The sequence below is a fragment of the Lampetra fluviatilis genome, chromosome 33 (assembly GCF_964198595.1).
Source record: "Lampetra fluviatilis chromosome 33, kcLamFluv1.1, whole genome shotgun sequence".
Classification (NCBI taxonomy): Eukaryota; Metazoa; Chordata; class Hyperoartia; order Petromyzontiformes; family Petromyzontidae; genus Lampetra; species Lampetra fluviatilis.
The window spans coordinates 6321923-6348174 of record NC_136307.1 but is presented as its reverse complement, the minus strand read 5'-3'; the positions used below and the strand labels follow the sequence as shown (position 1 = coordinate 6348174).

At 48.1% G+C, this 26252-nt stretch overlaps 2 protein-coding genes across 2 annotated transcripts in view; one reads left to right on the top strand and one right to left on the bottom strand.

The window, feature by feature from the left end:
* LOC144943992 (uncharacterized) overlaps positions 1–8742 on the top strand; it is a 42119-nt gene extending 33377 nt beyond the window's left edge. Inside the window, exon 7 of the mRNA XM_078871940.1 lies at positions 1512–8742. Within this exon, the coding sequence (XP_078728066.1) occupies positions 1512–1567 (56 nt within the window). The 3' untranslated portion in view covers positions 1568–8742. The remainder of the gene's footprint in view (positions 1–1511) is intronic.
* Positions 8743–22730: 13988 nt separating this feature from the next.
* The window catches only part of LOC144943990 (RNA-binding protein Nova-1-like), a 62036-nt gene continuing 58514 nt past the window's right edge, over positions 22731–26252 (bottom strand). The window contains exon 6 of the transcript XR_013639549.1: positions 22731–23832. The gene's annotated coding sequence lies outside the window, so the exon portion shown is untranslated. The remainder of the gene's footprint in view (positions 23833–26252) is intronic.

The following is a 26252-nucleotide window of genomic DNA, read 5'->3' as shown; positions in this document are numbered from 1 at the left end:
GTGTCCCCACGAGTAAATAAAGCATATGTTTAGTTCATCAGCCTCGTGGCTTTCCAGACAGATGCCCTCAAGCAGCATTTGCTCAAGCAAGCAAACCCTGGATTGGTGTTGAGCTTCTGGAACTAAACAACAGTCAGGCTTGTTAAACAAAAGTGGCTGGATTACCGGATATCATTGGCAAGGGTTCTCCACAAAAAGGCTCTATGCGACCCTCGTTCAAGGCAAAATCAAAACTGTAGAGTTTAGCAATGTGATGTACAGTCGTGTATCAATCCACTGCTGGATGAAGGCCTCTCCAAGCCGCTGCCATATCTCGCAATCCTCCAACGTAATAACAATCCACCAGCACAACGATTGTCATCCCTTTTGGACCGGCGGTCTCTCATCAGTTCCGATTTCATTGCTCCAACTCCTCTCTGAGCGTGGGCGTCCTGTCGGACGCATTGCATTACTTCCTCACATGAATCACGATATTTGTGACCTGCTTATAGTGCCATTGACAACGAGTGGTAGGCCGGGGGCTAACGTGCTGGGGTGCAGGTTGCAAAAAATACCACAAGCCACAGATTGACAGCGCTTTCGGTTCTGCAACAATCATCGTGTTTAACAACAGAGATTGCCACAGCCAATAAATATTCCTCGCGAGCGACAAAAAACACACCGACACGGAACTTTGAGACGTAGCTCTGTTAGCAAAGAGGTAAACATGGACTTTACCACTGCTATCGGCGTTCATCATGGGCATTGCTTCCCCCCTCCCCTCGCTGGATGGCACTACCGGCAATTAAAATACCATGGCAATGATTCGGGCCCACGCTCAGACGAGCAAGCATGAGCACGGTGTGTCGCACGTAGCGTGTGACACAGTGTAAACTAAATATTTGTTTTACAGCTGCCGTGACTACGACGGGAGCACTAAGTGATTAAAAGTAAAAAAAAAATCGAACTTTCAAAGACATTTTTGATATCTTGGTGATCCAGGTAACTCTTGCAATTGAGACTCATCCTGCTCACTTGTGTTCTTGCCTTGGTCAAAACAAAATGAACATGGAACTCAACTAGGGCCGAGACCATCAAATTCGCTGCACTCCAACACAGTTTAATCACGGACATGTGAAAATCCAGATCCAAACCCGGGACGTCAGCGGTAGAAGTTGTAACGATTTACCCACCAATGCCCCCACCACCCCCACCACCACCCCCCCCACCCTCCCATCATATTTGATGTAACATTGCGGTGGATAGTAGTGCCTTTTAGTGGCTGCATGGTGATTCCCATTATACATAATGTATACACTGATTTTGAAAAATCAGTTGTTGCTCATGCAATTCGATACCAATCAATGAATCGATGTGCCATTCCTACCCCGACTCAGCTGTGCTGTCTCATTGCTCCGACACAGTCATTGTGAGCTGCCTGACAGACGGGAGTGGAGCCCCCCCCCCCCCTCCCGCCCACTCTGCACCGGTCGTTTTTCCAACGTGTTTTTACCGCGCGATGTTGCCCACAGCTGCCGGAGAGAAGGGAGTCCGGGTCACGCTGAACGAGCCACAGCCACAGACGTAACGAGACGCTCGTCCTCGAGGGCGCCCCATCGCCCGCCCGACCGCCCGCCCGCCCGTACGCTCGGCCACCCTCCTACGCTGCACTCTGTGACTTCACCGTCCAGAAGCCTGATGACGCGTCATCGTTATCCCTGGCTTCGAAAAATGCGACAATCGGATGTTCATGAGCCAAACGCCTCTGATTTCTGTCGAGAGTGAGCAGGGCGCGATGGCCGATGCTCTGTGTTTGGCAGAGGCCCGAGAAGTGACGTGCGAGGACGTTATCGAGGGCTGCTGCTGCTGGGGGGGCACCGTGGCCTCACAGCAGACGATCAGACTGCTCGGCAGTCCGCGTCGTAGTTTATTTTTTAAACTCTCACCCAGTAGCCGTGAATATCTCAGCCTCAATGCAATGCCTCTGAACGCGGTCCCTGTGGTTCCCTCACTTGCGTTGACGCCCGCTGTGTTTACTGGAGTAGGGTGGCGGGACCGACTGTATTGACTGCGGGACCCGCGTGCGGTGACTGCGCTAAGCCCCTCGTGTGCGCCCTCATCTCCTGCATCTTGAATCTGCCGCCCCTCTTTGAGTCTTTCCCCCCAGTTCCCCCCAGCACTTTGCCCCCCCCCCCCCCACCCCCTCTGAGGAGTTGTGGATAATTCGGAAGATTTACCAACTCTTTGCCACACTAGGGCGAGGACTTGGGAGTGAGAAAGAAAAAAACAACTCGCGCTAACCGTGACCCCGATGCGTGGCGAGAAGCATGGGAAATTCCCCCGCGGGTCAGTGTTTGCTCGACTACCATTTTTTGTGCTGCTTCGAGCCAGTCGGCAGCAGCCTCAGTCTCGACCCCGGCCAATCGGCTGCGAGTTTCTAGCGTGGAGTGCGGGACGTGTTTTTTTTGTTGCTGCAGAAGCGTTCGCGTTTGGTGCGTCGGGGAGCGGTGACGTGTTTTCCGCGCCGTCTTCCTTTTGGTGCTGTGGCGTAGCGTGCCCCAGTGGAGGAAGGGGGTCATTAAAGGTCGGCGAAGGTGGCGGTGAAAACCGTGAACATTCACGGATTCGGTTGCAATAATTGCAAGGCGACGTGACGGACTGCCGTCAAGGAATTGATTCGCCATTTCACCTAATACTCTCAAAGAGACTGCCATTTGTAATCTTGTTTACCCAAAAGATATGAAACTTACAAAGGGTAATTTTGATAAAAGGGATATTAAAGATAGGCAAAGCCTCACACTTATTACTGTATGTACATTTAAATGAATTTCAAAAACGAGAGCCCTTACAATTGATGCACTTACTCCGTCGTGATTAGTGCTTAAACTTGAGCCTTCGTAATATGCCAAATGGTTTTTGGGTGGGCGAGTGTTTTGAGATGAACCTGGGATTGGTGGGATTACGCGCACGTGACGGCCATCGTGTCACGATGTGCGAGACCCACACGCAGCAACGAGGTAGTGTCAGTAGCCATACAGAGATGGGCAGTATCTAAAATACAAATTATATGAAATTTAGATATACGTAATTCGATAACTTTTGTAATTGATATCCAAATGAAAACCTCAAGTAATTGATAATTTGGATGTAAATGCGTGTAATTTAGCTGTGTTAATTTCATTATGTTAGTCATTTGTTATCTATATTACACATCCGAAAAAAATTAAAAGTAAATTGCGTCTATATTCCACAAGACGCTGTTAATTAGTAATTTGTATCCGAATTGCACTTCCTCCGATGTTACGTAATTTTAATTAATTTTACCCATCTCTACGAGGTTATGAGAGTCGTACAGCATAGTAGGGATTTATTTTGGCAGGTTCTGTATTGATGGGGGAGGGGGGGCAGTTATCTTTTATGCATCTGTATTCTGACCGCAATCCAATTTCTCCTTGCACATGAAACAAATATATATGTAACATAAAAAAAATCAGCCAAACATCTCAAATTCTCACCCTGGACCTGATGGAGGGTTGTTGTAAGCTTTCGCGTAATAATAATAATTATGACGTCGCTAATTGATTTTAGAACTGAATAAGTTTTCGATTTCACGTCGCCGTTTACAGTTTTATTTTCGAAGTTCGTCCGTCTTGTCACTTTTATATACGCGATGATTGTTTCATTTTTTTTCCTTTGCTAAAAAGCGACCGCGAAATTATACATTCAGGTTTTTTGTGCGTGTGTGTGTGTTGTTTAAGGGGCATAACGTACACGCGCTTCTGAGAATTACTGGGAATTTTGGAGCATGCAGAAAATCGCCTAAATGTAACACTCGGATCGTTTTGCCCAACTGCTCGTACAAGTTGTGGAATTGAGACGACCGGGATGGGTAAAAAAAATGAAGATAGCGCAAGCAACGAGTGCGCGGAGATGCGAAGCGTTTCTCAGTGCTCGTCTCGACGACTTGTGTTGTGTTTGACCCCACAACTGGAGTGATTTCAGGTCGTTTCCTTTCCCTGCGGGAGACTGCGATTTGTGACCGCGACGATTTTCGGCACCGATTGCATTTTACTTCGCCCGTTTTAAGTGTACAGCCTCTTGGTTCCCTGGCGTGTACATAGCACGCGTGTGTATGTGTGTGCGTGTGAGTGTGTCTGTGTGTGCGTGCGTCTGTGTGTGTGTGCGCGTCTGGGTGTGTGTGCGTGCATGGTGTTGGCAAACCCCCACCCCCTCGTGTGCCATTCCGGCATTCATAGTTGCTCGCTAACAGCACTTGCCCCAACAGTCTATTAAGGCTATACGGTCTGGGAGGTCTTGGTCTTTGTATATATATGTGGCGATTATCTGAACAGGCCCTGGGCCTCTCCTTGGTCGACTCAGTCTCAAATGAGTACCTGGTGGCGCTGCGTGTAAACATCGCCACTGGGGAGACAAAGACGGCAGGGCGTGGTGCTGGCCACGCAACACCCCCGTGTGTGCCACAGTGCCGGCCTTCATAAGTGCTCGCTAACAGCACTCGCTCCCAACAGTCTGTTCAGGCTACACGGGTGGGTGGGGTTGTCTTGTTTGTGTGTGTGTATATGCAGGTGTAAATGCAAACTTACGAATGCATGGATCTGCGTACGGTTGTGGTCGTACGCGTAAAGCTATGCGCCCAGTCGCTTCCACAACACCGCGTGGTGCGCGCGGACTTGGAGCAAATAGCTCGCAACGGCGCGCGCATGCACCCCCACGCGCGCGCACATCTACGCGCGTGCACCCCCACGCGCGCACCCCCACGCGTCTCGTCAACACACACGCTTGTGAAATGACCACAGCATCAGATCATCAGCATACCATAACATTTAATGGCAAGTATGTGTGGGCGAGCACGAGTTGTACAATCATTTGTGGACACGCAGACTTGTACACACCCGTCTGCATGTGTACACACGCGCCTCGACACTCACGGGCATTGATAGCTACGCACGGTACATGTACACACACACACACGTGCATACACACTAGTACCACACACATACACCTGTAGACTCGCACACGTAAATACTAGCGCTTGTACAGGACACACAAAGTTGCGCCACGTACTTGCACATGCAATATTACTGCGCTCAACAACAGCCACCAATTCGCCACGAAGTGGCGGTGATGTCCCCACAGCGCCCATCCCAGCCGAGGTGCACCTTGAGGCCACGGGAAGTGTCAAAAAGGCTAAAGCTCTTTAAAGGAGGTCACTGGACAAACCCAGGCGTTGGGGGTTAACCGATTGAGATGACTGGCATATACTCACCCACCGTACCAGCTTGCTGTGTTTTAGCAGCCGGCGCTGCGCTCGTTGTTGTGAGCATTGCTCCTCTGTCCTCCGTTGTTGTTGGAGGGCGATTGCCTCCAAACTGCCCAGTAACGTCCTTCACGAGCCTCCTCCATAGAGGCCGATTTCAACACCAGTGGTTAGCAGGAGTTGGCAAGTAACACTCAGCTCCAAGTCTTCCTAGACCACACCAGCCCATCTCTTCTCCCACGTCCGTTTAGCATCATCTGTCAGGCCAAACAGAAGCTTCCTGGGCATGTGGGCTACATGACATAGCCAACGCATCCTGGCCTGCGTCTCTAACTATTGCGTTCATTGATGTTACATCATCCCACCAGTGAGAACATAGGGCCTAGAACCCTTGCATGGCTGTACCAGTTGGGATTTCCACCTGGTACAGATACAATGGGAGAGTGATTGGATGCACGGGCGAGGTCTCGGGATGACTGCCGACTGGTCAACCATGTGACGTGTGTTGATCTGGTAATTGCTGCTCACTCCGAGTAGTTACGGAGCCAGCTGCTGAACCTGGAACCTGGAACCTGCCATTTAGAGATGGGGGCACTTACCATTAGCCCCACCGAAACAAAGCACTTGCCGGGATACATTGTGTCATTCAACATTGTACCCCTTGAGTTGCATTAGTGATGGGCAGTTGTGGATAGGGTGGAGGAGACCCCATACCTGGGCAGTGTGCTTATGAGCAGCTCCGATTTGGGCAGCGGAGGCCTATTTTCGAAACGGGCAAGTCGCGCGCTATCGTTTTATCAGTTGTGTAAACGCAGTGTGGAAGCTACCTGGCCGATCGCACCACACGAAGAAGCTCAAGGTCTTCTCGGCCACGGTTATGTCCTTTCTATTGTAAGCTTGCGAAACATGGACCCCCTTTAAAGAAGCACCTGCGATGGCTTGTAACATTCGGGCTGAACCGACTACGACCCATGGCGTGTTTCTTTTTTTAAACCAGATTGGATTGTGTGAGCAGCTCGCAGATCCTTGTACTGCAGCGACACATTTGTACACACACGCACGCACACTTGTACCTCGATAAACTTTCATGACATTGCACCGGGAGTTGTTTTGGAATGATGTCCTGCATTTCGCTCCACGTATGTACGTATGTTTGTACGCATGTATGTTGAACTTCTTTCGCACCACCGTACGTAGCCAACCGTGCTAATCAAGAGGTGCGATTAGCGCGGTTAGGTACGCACATGCTTCCAACGCCTGGAGCGAAGGAACATCGGACATCACGGGACAATCGGTGAGCACTTTTCCGGTCTGAATGAATCATGGGCGGCTGTGGACGTGGCAAGCAAAGACAGCGTTGAGGATCCAACTGCGGAAGTACCGAGCTTCGCTTGTTTCGCGACAACCGCGGACCTCGCTAAGCCGCGCTCGAACGCAACATGGGAGATGCGCGTCCACCTTCCGCAAAATTGATGGTCAAAGAAACGCTGAACTGCGGCTGCGGTGAAGTCAAAACCATGAAACGCATCATCGACGGATGTGCCAACAACGCCACATCCTGGCGGTGTCACTGCGATCCATACACCGCCCATACTGCCTTCTTGGATTTGTAAAAAAAAGTTCAACTATCATGCGTTTCACCGTTGTTTCTCTCCCCTGCTGCCGTACGAAAATGAGCACTTAGTTCGGGATGCAGGCGAGGATGCGTTGGCCAGACCATGTAGCGTGCGTGGCCATTCTGAATGGTTCAGTTCATGACGAAGCCATCCAGTTCGGGAAAGTAACAAAAAACTCAACACTTTCATCAATAACACAAATGAATGATGTGCGTTTGACCAATGTGTTGAGTTTTTTGTGCGAATTGTGCTTGTGCAGCACTGCTGCCAATGCAGCGTCACCATATCATGTTTTTGTTTGTTGCGGTTGCATCCGAGTCAAGAGCCGCATGGCTCACAGGGTTATTTATACCTAATAAATGAAACTGAAACTGATATCCAGGAATTTAAGAGTTTGGTTCCTAAAAACGCTCCAAGCATGTCGAGTGAAACGTCGGACATCGTGCCGGAACAGCACGTGGGATCAACCTCGAAGGCGGGTCGGAAGACCCACGCAGTCGTATCACACGTTCACCACGTGTTCTCACACGCAACTTCGTGTTACCTTCAAATGTTTCAGATTTTTTTTTTGTCAGGGCCTCAACTGAAAAGAGAGACCCTTCATCGTTACAGTGCACATATTTATTCCTGTGTTTGACGATCACCGAATGTAGTTTTGAGTTGTTCCGTGTTGGGAGTGGGGTAAAACAAAAAAGCTTAAGCAAGGACGTTATCCCAGCTGTTCGGCGCAGCAGCTGATTATTTTGCTGCCTTGAAAAAAAATCACCGAGTAGCTTTTTGGCAGCAGCTGAGCCCGCGCGCGCTGGGCCGTGTAGCGGCAACGCGCGCGCGTCGCGTTCCCAAAATCAGCAATTCACTCAGCCACTGCAAGCAAAGCTGCAACGTTCTTGGGGGAAACTGCCTGCACCATGCACGGATGCCAACCCGTCCAAGGTGACGCATTATGTGGTGACGCAGCTGCTGCTGCTGCGTTGGCAGTGGTGCGCAATTAACAATATCTACGCATGCATGGCACGGCGTTTGTGCTCCGAAAAAATTAACCCGTAAAAACAAAGTTTTTCACTATAAATCCTTTATATGCGTGTTCAATGGGCCACAACCCAGCCCACATTGGTATTTGAAACGGGCGGCTAGAGTCCTCTCGTCCTCTGGCTTGAGATGGCTGCCACCTATGGGTCAGATGATTGCCTGCCACCATTAAGCAATTGGTAATTAAATATTTAAAAAAATTACCTAAAAAGTGTACAATTTTGGAAAAAAAAATTCACGAAAAGAAATTGTCACGCACAACGAGTCTGTGTGGAAAATGTCAGCTCGATTGGATCACGGGAAGTGGGTTAAAAAACGACCGAAAGATTTGCACGGTCGTAAGCGCGCAAGCAAGCAAGTGAACTTAATATAAAGGATTTAAAAATGCCCGTGAGTGTTTGCTATCAAGGCCACAACGACGCAGTGACCACCGCTCAGGCGTGCGTGTGTGCTTGAAGTGACCGACGTGCCCGAAGCAGCCGTTGGGGGAAGAGTTCGCGGGCCCTTATCTGTCCCGCGATTTCATTTCACACCACCCCGTGGCCGCACGGGGTCAACCACTTTCGAAGCGGCCCGCGAACGACGTTTGTATCCGTCACTGCGATCAACTTTGGCGGCACTAATCGAGTACTCGAGGAGGGGGGGATGGGATACTGCCGTCTTGGCAACGGTGTATCTTTTTTTGTTGTTGTGCGTCTCGGCCACTACTGTCACCCAACGGGATCATCATTGCAAATCACAGAAGGGACTTTTTTATGTTATCGTTGGTCAATTATGGTTCGCGTGGTGTCATGCCGGTTTTCAGTTGTTTTTGTGTGTGTCTCTCCCCTGTTTAACTTGTTTCGCAAAAAATAAAACTGCACGCACTTGATTTGAATCGCTAATTAAAGAGAATGGTCAAATTTCTTAGTGTGTGTGCGCGCTTGAGTGTATGTAGGCATGTGTGTGTGTACCGTGCCGGTCTTCATAGATACTCGCTAACAGCACTTGCCCAACAGACTTTAGGGGCCGTCCATAAATGACGTCACGCACCTGGGGGGGGGGGGTCAGACATTTGTGACGATGTATGACGAGGGGGGGTTGAGAAACGTGACGTCACATAAAAATGCACAACTTTAAATAAATATAAACACGTTCTACTTAATTAAATAGACTTTTTAATAAATGTGTTCTCCTACAACATCAAAGTGCAGCGCCACATTTAATACGCACTACAATGACAATAGTTTAAAGCGATTTGAACCATGTTTTATATTTCGGGGGGGGGGGGGCAGAGCTTTGTGACGTCATATTTGAGGGGGGGGGGTCTGTCTTTTTGTGACGCCGTGTGACGAAGGGGGGGGGGGGATTAAAAATCGTCCAAAATCGCGTGACGTCATTTATGGACGCCCCCTTAGCCTATACGGGGGGGGGGGGGGGGTCTTTGTATTTATACGTAGAGTGGGGAGCGGTAGTGCAGTGGTGAGCGCGCTGCGCTCCAAACCCGGTGACCCGAGTTCAATTCCCGCTCACAACCAATATCGGGTAACATCTGAACCAAGCTTGGGCTTCCCCAAGGTCGACTCAGCCTCAAATGAGCACAACCGCATGGTGCTTTGCATAAACATTGAGGAGAGAAAAGTTGCCGGGAGTTGGTACCCGCCTCTTCATTTACCCGACCACCTCGTGTGCCGTGCCGACTTTAATCGGGTGCTCGCTGAACAGCACTTGCCCCAACAGTCTTGAAGCTTATACGGGGGGATCTTTGTTTTGTGTATGTAATACAAGAGCGTGTATCGTGTGTACATGCGCGTCTATAATTGTAACGCGGTGGACGATATCTCCAGTAACGTCGGAGGTGCCGGCGGATTGGGGAATTCTTCATCGAGCAGCGGATTGACCATGGCTGACCATGGCTGCCGACGACTGAAAAAGTAATCGAAGCAACTCGCCGCTCAAGTTTCGTGGCTCGCAGCGCTCTAACCACTGCGCCACCGCTCTGTGGCAAATGTGAACTGCAGCTCACCGCAGAGACGTGCAGACGCTGCCACCTGGTGACACCATCGGTATCTTTCCACACACACACCCGTCACTGGCAGTAAATCCTCATCGAAGTACCGATTAACATCTGTTAACTTTTTATATTTTTGGTTCTTTCGGTAAAGTCACGTAGAAGGGAAATAATAAAATAATATAAATATAAAACAATAATTCTCACGACGTTTCGACTGCAACACAAGCAATCATCATCAGGTGTGAAATCCACAGCAAATTTATTTTATTGTTTTATATTTATATTATTTCATTATTTTCTTTCTACGTGACTTTACCGAAAGAACCAACCAAAAATATGAATCCCTGCGGTCACGAAAGCTTTAAATCAAAATAAAATCTGTTAACTTTGATTATAAAACATGAATACATGCTGTGTGTTGTATAACCACATTATCAGCCATGGTCAATCCACTGCTTGATGAAGGCCTCTAAACATGTCTATTACACGCGCGTTCAAAGACAAAGGTCCCCGCCGTGTGACCTTAACAGACACCCGGGCAAGTTGTCATTAGAGAGGAGCACCTTTGAAAGGCCTCGCACGGCACACGAAAGGGGTGGGTGGCCAACACCACGCCCGGACGCCTTTGTCTTCCCCCACCCCATTTGTGCTGATTGTTAACACACCGCACCGGGGAATCGTTTGAGGCTAAGTCGACCCAGGGGAGGCCCAGAAGAGGTTTCAGTATTCGTCACTGTTAAATAAAATATTGCGTTTTAGACCATTACATTGGGGTCACAAGACAACTGAACAACCCTGTACAAATACGAAATAAGGACAAAGATCCCCCGTATAGCCCTAACAGACTTTTGGGGCAAGTGCTGCTCGCGAGTATCAAACAACAAAAGCACAGCAACACACAGCCCGTGTCTATGACCAAAGCAGAGAGTCCACGCGGCTCGATCTCGTGAGATCTCGGAGGCTAAGCAAAGGTTGAGCCGGGATAATGACTTTGATGGGAGGCGCTTGGGTTACGCGGTGTAGAACAGCAGAGGGCAGTGGATCAAAATCAACTGCTGCGTTGCAAACGCTCCCCTCCACACCGTCTATGCGCTACCACAGCCGCATTGACCAGCGTGGTGAAGTATGGTCAACTAACCCCCTGTGACCGAGGTGGTTGTGGAGTGGCCTTCATCCGGCAGTGGTCTAAAAGGGATTGCATGTATATACAAAGACAAAGATCTCCCGTATAACCTTAACAGACTGTTGGGGACAAGTGCTGTTAGCGAGCACCTATGAAGGCCAGCACGGCACACGAGGGGACGGGTGGCCAACACCACGCCCGGCCGCCTTCGTCTCCCCGGTGGCGATGCTTACACGTCGCGCCAGCTACTCATTTGAAGCCGAGTCGACCTAGGGGAGACCCAGGTACCGGTTCATATCATCGTCACCGGTGCCGGCAGTGAGCGGGAGTCGAACCCGGGTCGCCAGGTTCGTAGCGCAGCGCGCTGACCGCTACGCTACCGCTCCCCACTGTGCACATCCACGAACACAAACACCGCCCTCGAGCAGTGGTTCGTGTCCTGGGGGTGTACTAGGCACCACCTGGGGGTGCGAGATGCCCCTTTCTGGGGGTGCGAGACGTGGGCAGATGTTTTGTTTTGAAGGCAAATCATCGAAACACAAATTCAGTACGGGCACGTGAGTACAACTACTTCGTGTTGTTATTAACATTGCGCTTTTTTCACGATCGGCAACCGAAGGGGAGCAAGGTTGCAGTATAAAGGTTATGAGACCCAACTTGCCCCAGAGCTTACACAGGCTTGTTGAAGCAAGCAATGTTAGCGAGCACCTATTAAGGCCGGCACGACATACCACGTCGGGGTTCTGTGGTTTGTCGTTACGCACTGCACCGAGTATTCATTTTGTGCCGAGTCCACCCAAGGGAGGCGCATCAGTGCTGCTCTCCGTGGCCGGGAATAGAACTTGGATCACCGGGTTCGTATCGCAGTGCCCTGGTCACCGTCCCTCACTCCACCCCACTCACACGAATCGCAAAGTGCTAAACAAAAACCAGGCCTGTTAAACCGACAACCGGTAAACCGGTAACCGTTTTCGCATTCGATAACCGCTTACGAGAGTCAAGAACCGGTAATTGTTTTCAGTGGAATTTCGGTGGCGAGCGCTCGAATTGGCACGCGCCGTCGAACAAACGGCACGGCGGCCCAAGTCAGCGAGTGGTCACATTTTACCATCGGTTCGCTTAAGAGGTAAAGCCGCCAACCCTGCAGCTTGCTCGCTCACGTCACTGCTGGCGGAACGGCGTCCGCAAGAAGGGCGCGCTCGCGCGGTTTTCGGCCTACTCTTCCACGTCGATCAGGCGTGTTGGAAGAGGTTTGGCGTGCGTACCCACACTTTACCCCACACACCGTGACTCAGCTGCTGCTGTTGCTGGGTGGAATGAGACAGGGGGCGGGGGGTGGGTTTGACAAACGCAAATCCCAGCGTGATACCAATTATACCCACGGCAATGACATCCTCTCTGGTTCTGCTTGGAATATTTTCTCACGTCGGGGAGAATACGGTCATAACGGATGTTTAAACCACGACGTCACAATCATGTGTTGAATCAGCGGGTCACGCGTAGCTAGCAACAGCAGCGGTGGTGTGTTTGGGCAAGGGGAGGTCTCGGAGGAGTTGGGTTGAGGGTTTGACTCTCGGAGTGGGACGGAGGGTTTCAGGTATCACAAATCTAAATCTATAAGCGCCGCATGAGCCAATTAGCAAGACGCGGATTGACTCTGTGCAACAGCTGAGGTCGCTTTCGGGAGGCCCATCAACTTTACAACCAAACATTACGGGCTATAAAACAAACACAAACGCGTTAATCGAGCATAACAGTTTTGCTTTGTAAAGATCGAGGTTCGCTTATACGAGTGTAGTGCCTCTTGTGGGCGGTTGTGAGATCCTCCGACCTGGAGTTCGAATGGTGCCAGCGTCAAACATTGAATAGCTGCAGACAATACAAATATCCCAAGCTGTCCGGGGGCAATTTGACTGTTTGTGAGCACATCATCATTGGTGATATCACATCAACATTAGTGACATCACATCAACATTAGTGACATCACATCAACATTAGTGACATCACATCAACATTAGTGACATCACATCAACATTAGTGACATCACATCAACATTAGTGATATCACATCAACATTAGTGACATCACATCAACATCAGTGACATCACATCAACATTAGTGATATCACATCAACATCGGTGACATCACATCAACATTAGTGACATCACATCAACATTAGTGACATCACATCAACATTAGTGATATCACATCAACATTAGTGACATCACATCAACATCGGTGACATCACATCAACATTAGTGATATCACATCAACATTAGTGACATCACATCAACATCAGTGACATCACATCAACATTAGTGACATCACATCAACATCAGTGACATCACATCAACATTAGTGACATCACATCAACATTTCTGACATCACATCAACATCAGTGACATCACATCAACATTAGTGATATCACATCAACATTAGTGACATCACATCAACATTTCTGACATCACATCAACATCAGTGACATCACATCAACATTTCTGACATCACATCAACATTTCTGACATCACATCAACATCAGTGACATCACATCAACATTAGTGACATCACATCAACATTAGTGACATCACATCAACATCAGTGACATCACATCAACATCAGTGACATCACATCAACATTTCTGACATCACATCAACATCAGTGATATCACATCAACATGAGTGATCTCACATCAACATTGCTGATATCACATCAACATTAGTGACATCACATCAACATCAGTGACATCACATCAACATTAGTGACATCACATCAACATCAGTGACATCACATCAACATTAGTGACATCACATCAACATCAGTGACATCACATCAACATCAGTGACATCACATCAACATCAGTGACATCACATCAACATTTCTGACATCACATCAACATTTCTGACATCACATCAACATTTCTGACATCACATCAACATCAGTGACATCACATCAACATTTCTGACATCACATCAACATTTCTGACATCACATCAACATCAGTGACATCACATCAACATTAGTGACATCACATCAACATTAGTGACATCACATCAACATTTCTGACATCACATCAACATCAGTGACATCACATCAACATTTCTGACATCACATCAACATTTCTGACATCACATCAACATCAGTGACATCACATCAACATTAGTGACATCACATCAACATCAGTGACATCACATCAACATCAGTGACATCACATCAACATTTCTGACATCACATCAACATCAGTGACATCACATCAACATTTCTGACATCACATCAACATTTCTGACATCACATCAACATCAGTGACATCACATCAACATTAGTGACATCACATCAACATTAGTGACATCACATCAACATTTCTGACATCACATCAACATTTCTGACATCACATCAACATTTCTGACATCATATCAACATCAGTGACATCACATCAACATTTCTGACATCACATCAACATTTCTGACATCACATCAACATCAGTGACATCACATCAACATTAGTGACATCACATCAACATCAGTGACATCACATCAACATTAGTGATATCACATCAACATTAGTGACATCACATCAACATTAGTGACATCACATCAACATCAGTGACATCACATCAACATTTCTGACATCACATCAACATCAGTGACATCACATCAACATTTCTGACATCACATCAACATTTCTGACATCACATCAACATCAGTGATATCACATCAACATGAGTGATCTCACATCAACATTAGTGACATCACATCAACATTAGTGACATCACATCAACATTTCTGACATCACATCAACATCAGTGACATCACATCAACATTAGTGACATCACATCAACATCAGTGATATCACATCAACATGAGTGATCTCACATCAACATCAGTGATATCACATCAACATTTCTGACATCACATCAACATCAGTGATATCACATCAACATGAGTGATCTCACATCAACATTGCTGACATCACATCAACATTAGTGACATCACATCAACATCAGTGACATCACATCAACATTAGTGATAGCACCCACTCGCATGTACACGCCGAGGGATGCCGACATTGCTATAACAATGTTGGCACAATGGACTTTGCAATCCGGAGGTCGCCCTTGTTATTTGATCTCCCGTCGCGAAAGTTGAAAGCAATGGACGCGCGTCTTCATCCGACACCCTCTGTCAACCCCCTCCACCCACCTCTGTCCACCCAACAAGTACACAGGGACACACCACAGCGAGTTCATCCGCAGGGCGCGTGCGGTGGGGTGAAGTGTGGGGGGGAGGGAACTCCCGCCTCTCCCAAGGGGCCGTCCATAAATGACGTCACGCGATTTTGGACGAATTTTTGACCCCCTCGTCACACGGCGTCACAAAATGTCAGACCCACTCTCAAATATGACGTCACAAAGCTCTGCCCCCCCCCCTCCCCCCAAAACCATATTTCCATTTTGAAAATAAAACATGCTTCAAATCGCTTTAAACTATTGCCATTGTTTCTAGATTAGAAGCTTTCGTGACTGCAAGGATTCATACTGTTATTTTTTCGGTAAAGTCAGGTAGGTAAAAAATAAAATAAAAATTAATGCAAATAAAATACTAAAATAAGAAAATATCATTATTTTATTTTTATTAATTTTTATTTCATTTTTTACCTACGTGACTTTACCGAAAAAACTAAGAGTATTGTCATTGTAGTGCGTATTTAATGTGGCGCTGCACTCTGATGTTGAAGGAGTGTTGTTATAACAATTAGTGTTGTTATAAACATTCTAAATTTATTTAAAGTTGCACATTTTGATGTGACGTCACATTTCTCAAACCCCACCCCCCTCGTCACACATCGTCACAAATGTCTGACCCCCCCCCCAGGTGCGTGACGTCATTTATGGACGCCCCCAAGACGCTTGAGCAGCGTGGAAGAGGAGGCCCAATACAGCACCAAGACGAGGTCCTCTTGCTGGCAGTGAAGTCAGCGAAACAAGTTGCATGCACAGATTCAATATGAAGGGGCAACGATTCGTCTCTGCCTATTACGCAAACATACGGAGATACAGACACACAAGAACACCCCCCACATAGCTTTTAAATATCGTGAGGGCAGGTGTTGTTAGCGAGCACCTATTAAGGCATAACAGAACCGGTTCAAAGACTCGCTAACCACTGCGCCACACACACGCACAAGCGTACACACGCACACGCGCATGAACACACACGCACACACGCGCATGCACACACGCACACACACGCATGCACACACGCACACACACGCACATGCATGCACACACACGCACACACACACGCATGCACACGCACACACACATGCACATGCATGCACACACACGCACACACACACACGCATGCATGCACACGCACGCACACACAGGCACACACGCACGCACACACACACGCGCGCGCACACAGGCAAACACAGGCACACACGCACACACAGGCAAACACAGGCACACGCACGCACACACGCACACACACAGGCACACACAGGCAAACACAGGCACACGCACGCACACACGCGCACACACACAGGCACACGCACGCACACAGGCGTACAGAAACGTGGCGGACGCCTTGGAAACATTTTCCAGTGCCTTCATCCAGAAGTGGACCGAGCGTGACTGTTGCCGCTTGCTAAATCGGAGACAAACCCCGCGCACGATTCTCGTAAAACTAACCGGGCATAATTTACAGCCACCCCCCCCCCTTCACAACCCCGCCATCTCCACCACCACCACCCCCTTCCCCCGCGGTGCGAGTCGAGCGAAACATTCCCTGGCTATCAGGCCGAGTGGATGAGCCAGAGTCTTCAATCACGAACGCGGCGACACGGGGCAATGTCTGTGGGCACGCTCGTCTCGTCTCGCAGGCTGGGCGAATGTGGCGCTGACGAACCCGAGTTCGCTTCCCCGCGCTCACCTGGCCAAGAATCGGTGACGAATGTGGCGCGCCGGTCTTGAACGAGTCGCCTTGTGCGGCGTGTAAAACATCGGCACTGGGGGAGACAAAGGCGGGCGGGAGGGGCCGTGGGTGCGTGGTGCTAGGTACCCCAACCCCCTCGGGGTGCAATGTTTTGGTTGCTTGTCCCAACAGTCCGTTAAGGGGTCCCCTTTGGTGTGAAGGTTGGTGGGTGGGGAGCGGTAATGTAGTGGTTAGCGCGCTGCGCTACGAACCCGGCCAACACCAGCCCTGGGACATCCCCTAGGTCAGGGGTCGGCAACCAAAATAACAAGAAGAGCCATTTCTTTCCAATTCGGTACAAAATTCAGTATTTCAAGAGCCGCAATGCATCTGAGTACATACTGTACATACGTACATATCGTCAAGAAGCAGCCCGTAAAGAGCCGCATGCGGCTCCGGAGCCGTAGGTTGCCGACCCCTGCCCTAGGTCGACTTAAAAAAAAACATCTCCACAAGGGAGACAAAGGCGGACGGGCGCGGTGTTGGCAACCCACCCCCTCGTGTGCCGTGCCAGCCTTCATAGGTGCTCGCTAAGAGCACTTGTCCCAATAGTCTGTTAAAGGCTATCAGGAAGACCTTTGTCTTTGTACCAAATATAAAGACTCCAACACGAGGAGATCAGTAACGCATACATGGGAACACAGATCGCGCGCGCACACGCATGCACACGCATGGCGGCGCCCACGCATGCACACGCATGGCGGCGCACACAGACATTCCAACATCGCTGTCACATGCACAAAGACAAAGACATAAACCCCCCCTATAGCCCGTTATAGTCTGCTGGGGCAAAGGGCTGTTAGCGAGCACCCATGAAGGCCCACACGGCTTAAGAGGGGGTGGTGATGATGGCTAACACCGCGCCCGGCTGCGTTTGTCTCCCCAGTGGCGATGTTTAAACACCGCACCAGGTAATGTACTCATTTAAGTCTGAGTCGACCTAGGGGAGGCCCAGGAACCGGTTCAAATATTTCCACCATTATTGGTCGTCAGCAGCGGCAATCGAACCCGGTCGCTGGGTTCGTAGCGCAGCGCGCTAACCACTGCACCACCGCTCCCTACAACAAAACACTAAGACACACCACGCACTGCTCAAATTAGCCCCTTACCTCATGGACGCAAAGGCCCAGCCTCCTCTTCTAGGTGCAACCAGAGAAGATCAAGTCTTCCTGACAACAGCCTCGTATAACATATATTGGGGGGAACACATCCCCCCCCTCCCATATTCAAATATTCTCAAAATGTCCACCCCAATATATTGCTTTAAAATAGATTTATGTTTATATGATTGTGGTTATGGTTGTACTTTATTAATCCCTAATCTCTGCCATTACATACAATGAAACAAGAAAAGGTGAAAAAAGAAAAAAAGAAAGCAATGTGATAAATAAAATACACTATTAGACATTATTGTAAAAAATAAATAAAAAGTCCATCCCACGTGTTGGTGAATTTTTTTTAATATTTTAGGCAGGAAATGAGTTTTCAAATTTAGATTTTTTTTTCTGGGGGGGACCCCCAGACCCTCTGGAAGATTTGCCCCCCCCAATGTTGACTCCATGCCTACGGCCTTGCACCACACAAATCCGCACACCCATTCATCCAGCCTGTCCTGGGAAACTTGGAAGAACTGGGATCCACTCAGCGGTCGGGTCCCCTGGCGATTTCCGTTGTTCTTTCTCCGAGCCCATCGACAGCTTCAAGTTGCTTAAATCTCCCCGCCTCTGTCCACCCAGCAGTAGCATGTCACATTTATCAAATCAATGAATGATGGGGGGGGGGGAAAGCCCGTCATAACAGAATGACAATGCAAGCTGGAAAACGATGTTTAAAACAAGGCACAGACATGCGTACAAAGCACTCAGGCCCCCGTGCATTATGGGAACAAAAACCCCATTAACGTTTCCTGAAGGGCTGCGTGGTCCTCTTCTCAGAGGTCGCCGTCAAAATAAATTTGAGCAAAATGCGACCGACTGACAGCGGCAAGTGAATGTAGTGCTCGTGGCAGCGGGCATTGGTGACTGCACTGTGCTGATGAGTCCTAATAACAATGACACCCGATTTAAAGCTTTTGTGACTGCAGGGATTCATCTTCTTGGTTCTTTCGTTAAAGTCACGTAGAAGGAAAATAATAAAATAATAAAAATAAAACATCATTTAAAACAATATTTTATTATGTTTTATTATTTTAAAATAAAATATTTTATTATGTTTTTATTTTTTTATTTTATTAATTTCCTTCTACGTGACTTTACCGAAAGAACCAAGAAGAACAATGACACCGGTCCGCAGTTGCCTATCTCCGGCTCACTGCTGCCCGTAAGTCGCTCACATTCATGTTGATGATGACCGAAGGCAAGAAGGACCACAATGCAGTTCTTCAGTATGGTCACGTAGAAGGGAAATAATAAAATAATAAAAATAAACAATAAAATTCTTACGACGTTTCGATTGCAACACAAGCAATCATCATCAGGTTTGAAAACCACAGCAAGAATTTTTTTTAAAGGTGGCGGTTTTTCAAAAATGTTCTTGCTGTGGGTTTCACATATGATGATGATTGCTTGTGTTGCAATCGAAACGTCGTGAGAATTTTATTGTTAAAATGTTTACTTTAATATTTACCTTCTACGCGACTTTACCGAAAGAACCAAAAATATGAATCCCTGCAGTCACGAAAGCTTTAAATCGAAATTCACTTCTTCAGTTGTTTGCATAATACACAGGGGCTGTGTACTTTGTACATATGTAGGCTTCCCAGCGTGGATTATCATTATATTGTGATGGGTTCTATCGTCGTTTACAGATGATTATTGTTTTGTACGCTGTACATTTTTTGAGCTTTGGGAAGGCGATTTTATTTCACCCCATACCTTATTACCTTGTTACATACGTGGCACGATATATCATCCACCCACGTTATTTCCAGGACACACGAAACCTCCCACGCCTCGCCTCTCACCCCGAATCTCACCTCAAAAATTCCTCCACAAACGCAGTAATTCTCCATCGCAAAACAAGCTATCGCCTGATAACTTACCCATCATCATCATCAGCCATGGTCAATCCACTGCTGGATGAAGGCCTCCCCAAGCCTCGATCCTGTGATGCAACAAAACACGGAAATAAACTACCCACATATTAATAAAATAACTTTGACAATTTACGACTCTTTGTGGGTCCAGCGTTATTTGACCAAACTGCACCACCATTTTGGTCTGGGAGCATAGACGCTGATACATTGTACAGTACAACCGATGGACTTGTTTCTGCGCTGCGTTCTGCTGACAACGTAGCTTCGCAGCAGCAGCAGCAGCCGCATGTAGCCCCTGTTTTATGCATATTGGTGGTCGCCCATCCAGGCACTATTCAGGCTCAACCTGTTTCGCTTCCGAGATCTTATGAGACCGGGGCGGTCGTTGCCCGGTGATTCGATCAAAGGCGGTTCCATAAAGTGCACAATAGGCTGCTGACTGCAGGTGCCATGTGGTGGGCAACAGAGCGCAACTGCAGGACAATGAACTGTTGAATTGTACCTCCACGTTCCTCGCATTCGCCAACTCGCAGTGACCGATTTAAAGCTTTCGTGACTGCAGGGATTCATCTTCTTGGTTCTTTCGGTAAAGTCACGTAGAAGGGAAGACGCTGTCGCCTCGACAGACCTGGTTTTCACCTGAGGACGGCTGCTTGCGTTGTGGCCGAAACGTCGTGAGAATTATTTTATTATGTTTTATTTTTATTATTTTATTACTTCCCTTCTACGTGACTTTACCGAAAGAACCAAGAAGATCCCAGTGACCGGCGTGGTTGAAGCAGCGTCGAGTCGTGGAAGAGGCCTTCCATCCATCCATCCAGCAGTGGAGTGAATTGTAATCCGATACTGAGCTTTGTTGGCATTAATTTCTTTTGTTATTTTATGTTCGCGTCTATTGATTATTTTTGGCCAGACACACACGTGGAGCAATCGTGATTTAAAATTAAATTGCCTAAGTGCCTCCGTTTCGTTCGGCCAGCAAACTAAGTGACTCGTCCCGCTAACGCAATGAGTGCTCGTAAAGACCTCGCTGCTGCCACACGAGACTATTTTTTTAGGAGGAGGATTTGGCGGTTGAGCCTTTTAATTAGCAATGCCACTTTGAACAGTTAATTATAATTCCTACATATTTATTGTCCCTAAGCCAGCCTGCAGATACCAACTGCAGGTGCACGGAACACAGCAATGAACGCAATAATGAATGCAAATGAAACAAGGCAGATAAAAAAACTCTTATGCAAGGAGTACGTATGAACTCTATTCAACGTGCGTTTGTCCTCGGTGGTGTTTAATTGGTCTTAACACCGTAACATCACGGTGGTGTGTGAGGTGTGGTTGGTTTGCCGGAGATTTTGGTGATTTTTGAAAAGTTTTTCGGTTTGGCCATGTTTGTTTGTTGGAGTACAGAGTTAGACTGATGGCCTTAATTTAAGTTGTCTTGTGGTTGTTGTTGTTGTTGTTTGACTTGCATACCACTGGGATTTTTGCACACAGCGTTGGTGTACGGTGCTTTTTCTGCAATATTTTGCTGTCTTTTCTTGGATTTTCTGTTTGCACATAGTCACTTTAAGATGTTTTCTTGTTCATGTTTTTGTTTTTTTGTTTGTTGCGGTTGCACCCGATTCAAGAGCTTAATGGCTCACAGGGCTATACCTAATAAATGCAACTTGAAACTTAAGCTGTTGCAACTCCTCTCCCAGTGTTTGTGGATGGCGCTGGCCAACTTGAGGCCCATCTCCGTCTCGTCACAAACATAGAATCATGCAACGGTAGCGTTCGCACGAGGCGCGCAGAAAGCACTACCACAACAAAGGTTGTTTTGGGGGGGTTAGATCGCGTAGATATAAATGTGTGGTTAACCCACCACCACCCGACTCAGCCAATTAGTAAAGTTAGTTACGTAAACAAAACGTGCCAATTAGTTGATACTTACTCTCCAACACACCGGTGTGCTGGAGAGTAAACACGCAACATTTACGATAAGAGTACGAGGTTTCGCTGGTGATTACAACCAGCTTCATCAGGCGATTTGCCAGAATTGTGAAGAAATCTTCCTGTTTCCCTCTGAAATAGAGGTGATGTAATCACTGTGAGACCATCAAGCGCGAAGACCAGAGCGGAGTTAATGCGAAAGCCTACGTGTTAAACAGAAAGCACTACGTCCGTGGGCCGCATCATTATCAGCCATGGTCAATCCACTGTTGGACGAAGGCCCCCCCCCATAGCATGTCGAACTAAAGGCGGTTTTTTTTTTATCATTATTCGCCATGCTGAGCAGTGTGGGTTGGTGTCGTGTTCAGAAATCTACTCCCTGCACTGATGTCAGCCATGGCCGGGGAATCAACCCCAGGTAGCTGCTGGGTTCACTGCAAAGTGGGCCCACCACTCTCTAGCCACTGCACTCCCCTGGATAATAGTGGTCTGAAAAGGCTCCAAGGGTCACAGAAATATAAATGTTTGCGTACATGGAGTGGTGGTGAAGTGGTTCGCACAACTATGCTACTAACCCGGAGATCCGGGTTGGACTCCCAGCCACAGCTCACGTCAGGGGCAAAGTTCGATCTGAACCCTCACTGAGTAGCGGCGTGAAGTATTATGGGTCAAACATCACACCCATCCCCACCGTGACTGACGCAGCATGGGGAGACATTCATCCAGCAGTGCATTGAGCAGGGGCCACAATTTATACAAGTAAACAAATACACCATTTATTATGTGCATGAAGAGACGAACAAGAGGTCAATTTATTTTCTTGAACATGTCACCACATGAACATCGACGGCATGCCACATTTGTATCGTTCATTTTCAACATTGGTGTCTCGGTATAAAAATAAATGTTTTAAATATATATACATTTCATTTCGACAAAGCCACAGACAAGTCTATTCCCCGACAGCTGCCCTCCAACCACCTCCTCAACGGAGAAGGCACGCGCGATTGCTTAAAGTCACAAATTCAAGTCTCGCCATCTTCAGATTGGAGTGCCGGGTGCCGCTCGCCTCCGTGGAAAGATCTTGTAGAAACTCAGCGTTCCTGTGCCCGAGGACCAGTAATTTTTCCTTGACGAACAAACCAACAATCACCGGTTGACTTTTTGTCTTACCCATGTCTTACTTATTGCAGCGACCGCATAGTCACGAGACTGATTGATTGGTAGTTGCACATTGGCCCGCATAACAACAAAGAGATTGAAGGTAGCGTTGATATTTCTGGCGATCGCCCTGATTCATTGCAGGAGAGCCATTCCCAGAAACGTCAAACTCATATATGTCATACCAGAGGTGGGACAAAGTCATTGTTATGCAAGTCCAAGTCGAGTCGCAAGTCATCAAATTCATGACTCGAGTCTGACTCGAGTCCAAGTCACATGACTCGAGTCCACACCTCTGTGTCATACAACTTACGTTACAAGGCAGTGTTGTCGATGATGACTGCTTTTGTTTCTTTACTTATCAACGTTGAATAGCGCAGATTTTTCTCAAACTCCAGTCCGCGTGGCCCACCCCGCGGCATTCTTGTCCGCGTTTAAGCGTCTCGTCATGCGCGCGCTGCACGCGCCACATGATTGCTCAACTCCCCTCCCCCGGGGGGGGGTGGGGGGGGGAGTGCTTCTTGCTCTCTCCCATCACGCGAGGCTGCCAGAGGCGACGAGGGGGGTGGGCGGGTCGCTGCCGCGTCGCCACGCGTGTTCCGCTTGAGCCTCGCAGAAAGTGCGGTGGCCTTCACTGAGAAGCGATGGGTTTTCACAAATCCTCCAGAATACCACACGGGAAAGTTCGACGAGTAGTGGACGCTAGGAGTGCGTGTCCGCCTGTGTGTGTGTGTGCGTGCGAGCGCGTGCGTGCGTGTGCGGATGCAGTAATTGCACATTTTATTACATTTCACGCAAAAAAAAATAATATCACGAGCACGGCAAATTCATTACAAACGAAATGGGTCGGACATTGCTCGTGAACATCCATAGGCGTGCGCGCAGTTTGCAAAACATCTTCTGCGCTCTTCACAGCGATTGTTCCGTTTGAGAACATCAAGAGATTCCCAAATAAATCAAACTCGATTGGTGCTGTATTTAAAATAAACGACATTACTCCCAAAATGATGCTGAGTAACCGGTATTAATCACGTCTCTCGCGTTAATCAATGATATGCCCGCTATGATAACAATACCGTAGTAGTAGTAATGATACGCCTGTGACCAAATCACCCAAAATGCATTCGATTTCGATTTAAAGCTTTCGTGACTGCAGGAATTCATTTTCTTGGTTCTTTCGGTAAAGTCACGTAGAAGGGAAGTAATAAAATAAAAAAAAACATAATAAAATAATTCTCACGACGTTTCGGCCACAACGCAAGCAGCCGTCCTCAGGTGAAGAACAGGTCTGTCGGGGAGACAGCGACGAAGACCTGGTCGAAACGTCGTGGGAATTATTTTATTATGTTTTATTTTTATTATTTTATTACTTCCCTTCTACGTGACTTTACCGAAAGAACCAAGAAGATGCAATCGATTTAATAAGATATCGGAAGCTAAGCAGCCTTGAGCCTGGATAGTGCTTGGATAGGCGTAGCAACACGCACAAACAGGTTGTTTCAGGCTGTGCAGCTGTGGGAACGAGATAACGGTGCAGCAAATTCCCATGTTGCCATGTACTTCTATGCTCCCGTGTCCTATGCTGCCCGCCTTCACCATCCCACACTGAGCAGCGCGCGGTGGAGTATGGTCAAATAAACCCCCACGGCCCGGACAGGCGTGGAGAGGCCCTCATCCAGCAGTGGATCTGACAAATCGAATCGTACACAGGGCAGAGACTCCCAGCAGTTGCCAGGGTTCGAACCCAGCGGTTGATAGGTGCTGGCCTAGGGAACCAGAACGGTCAGAATGCCACCAGAGACGAAGAGAGACACGCGCCCAGGCCCAGCGATCAAACCCAGGGCCTCATAGGTGCAGGTCCAGTGTCTTGACACAAGCATCAATTCGCAGAGAGACAGCGAGGGAAACCGAGAGACAAACACACACCAGCCTCGGGAATCGAACCCTGGAACTCATCCGAGAAAGGGGTGGGGGGGGGGGTCAACACATCGGCGCCGATGCATTACACACCGCAGCCGTGCAGGCACCCGATTTTAAAAGGCTCAGTCGACCTAGGGGGAGGGCAGGGACAGGATCAGATATTCGCACACATATCACACCCGAAGTCCCAGGGATCGAACCCAGGTTTCCACTCGTCAGTGAGGTCTGTACGCGGCGGCGGCGGTCGGACAGGACACAGGGAGCGGTGGGTGGAGGTGGGGAGGGTGCCCGCGCGTGGCGGCACGGCGTGTTCCACACGATGCGAGATGATGCAGAAGTCGGTGTCGGGTCTGGAAGGTGGAATGTGAGCACGTGGAGGTGGCTGGAGGTGGACGCGCGCTGTGGTCTGTGACGTGGGGCAGACGAGCTTCACTCCACGGGCTCGCCGAGAGGAGGGGGTGGGTGCCCTTAGCTGTAGGGGGTCAACGGACACCCGGGTGACGCAGCCGCCAAATTTCATTTTCACGTCTCTCGTTTAGCCATCGTCGCATGTCCCGGGGGAGACCCCAATGTAAGGGAATGTTAACGTTGGTCAGACACATTGCAGGGTAAAATTCAATCGAGTGCTGCATATAGCCGGGTTTTTGTTGCTGTGGGACACAGGGTAACAGTTTGATGCAGAACTGTTGTAAGTTTCAAACAAGACACGAAAAATGACCTCAGGCAAGAGGATCACAATGCAGTTCTTCGGGAACTGCTGATGGGTGTTTTTTTGCACAGGCACAATGGACTGTGAGTTGTTTGAAACTTGTGATATTTCTAGGCTGCACTCTTATGCTGTTACGATGGTGCCTTCTCGTGATTTACAGATTTGTGAGAGCCGTGATAGTTACCGTGCTTGTACTATTCCTGACCAATTGCAGGTTTAACACTGACCACTTTGGGTTGTCACTAAACATCAAACTAGGACTTAATATGGTGTATAATAATAACTGTAATTAATAATATATCGTGATTAATAATATTGCACTTCATTTATCCAGGAAAGCCTCACTTGAGACTCAATAATCGTTTACATGAGGGTCCCTACTACATTGGGATGTTTTGCCAATTCCACTCATGGGATGAATGATTATTAATAGTATTATTACAAAAACATAGTTTTGGCTGAAATTAAATCCATTGTAGCGTTACATTTGTGGTGTTAATTTGAGTGGAAA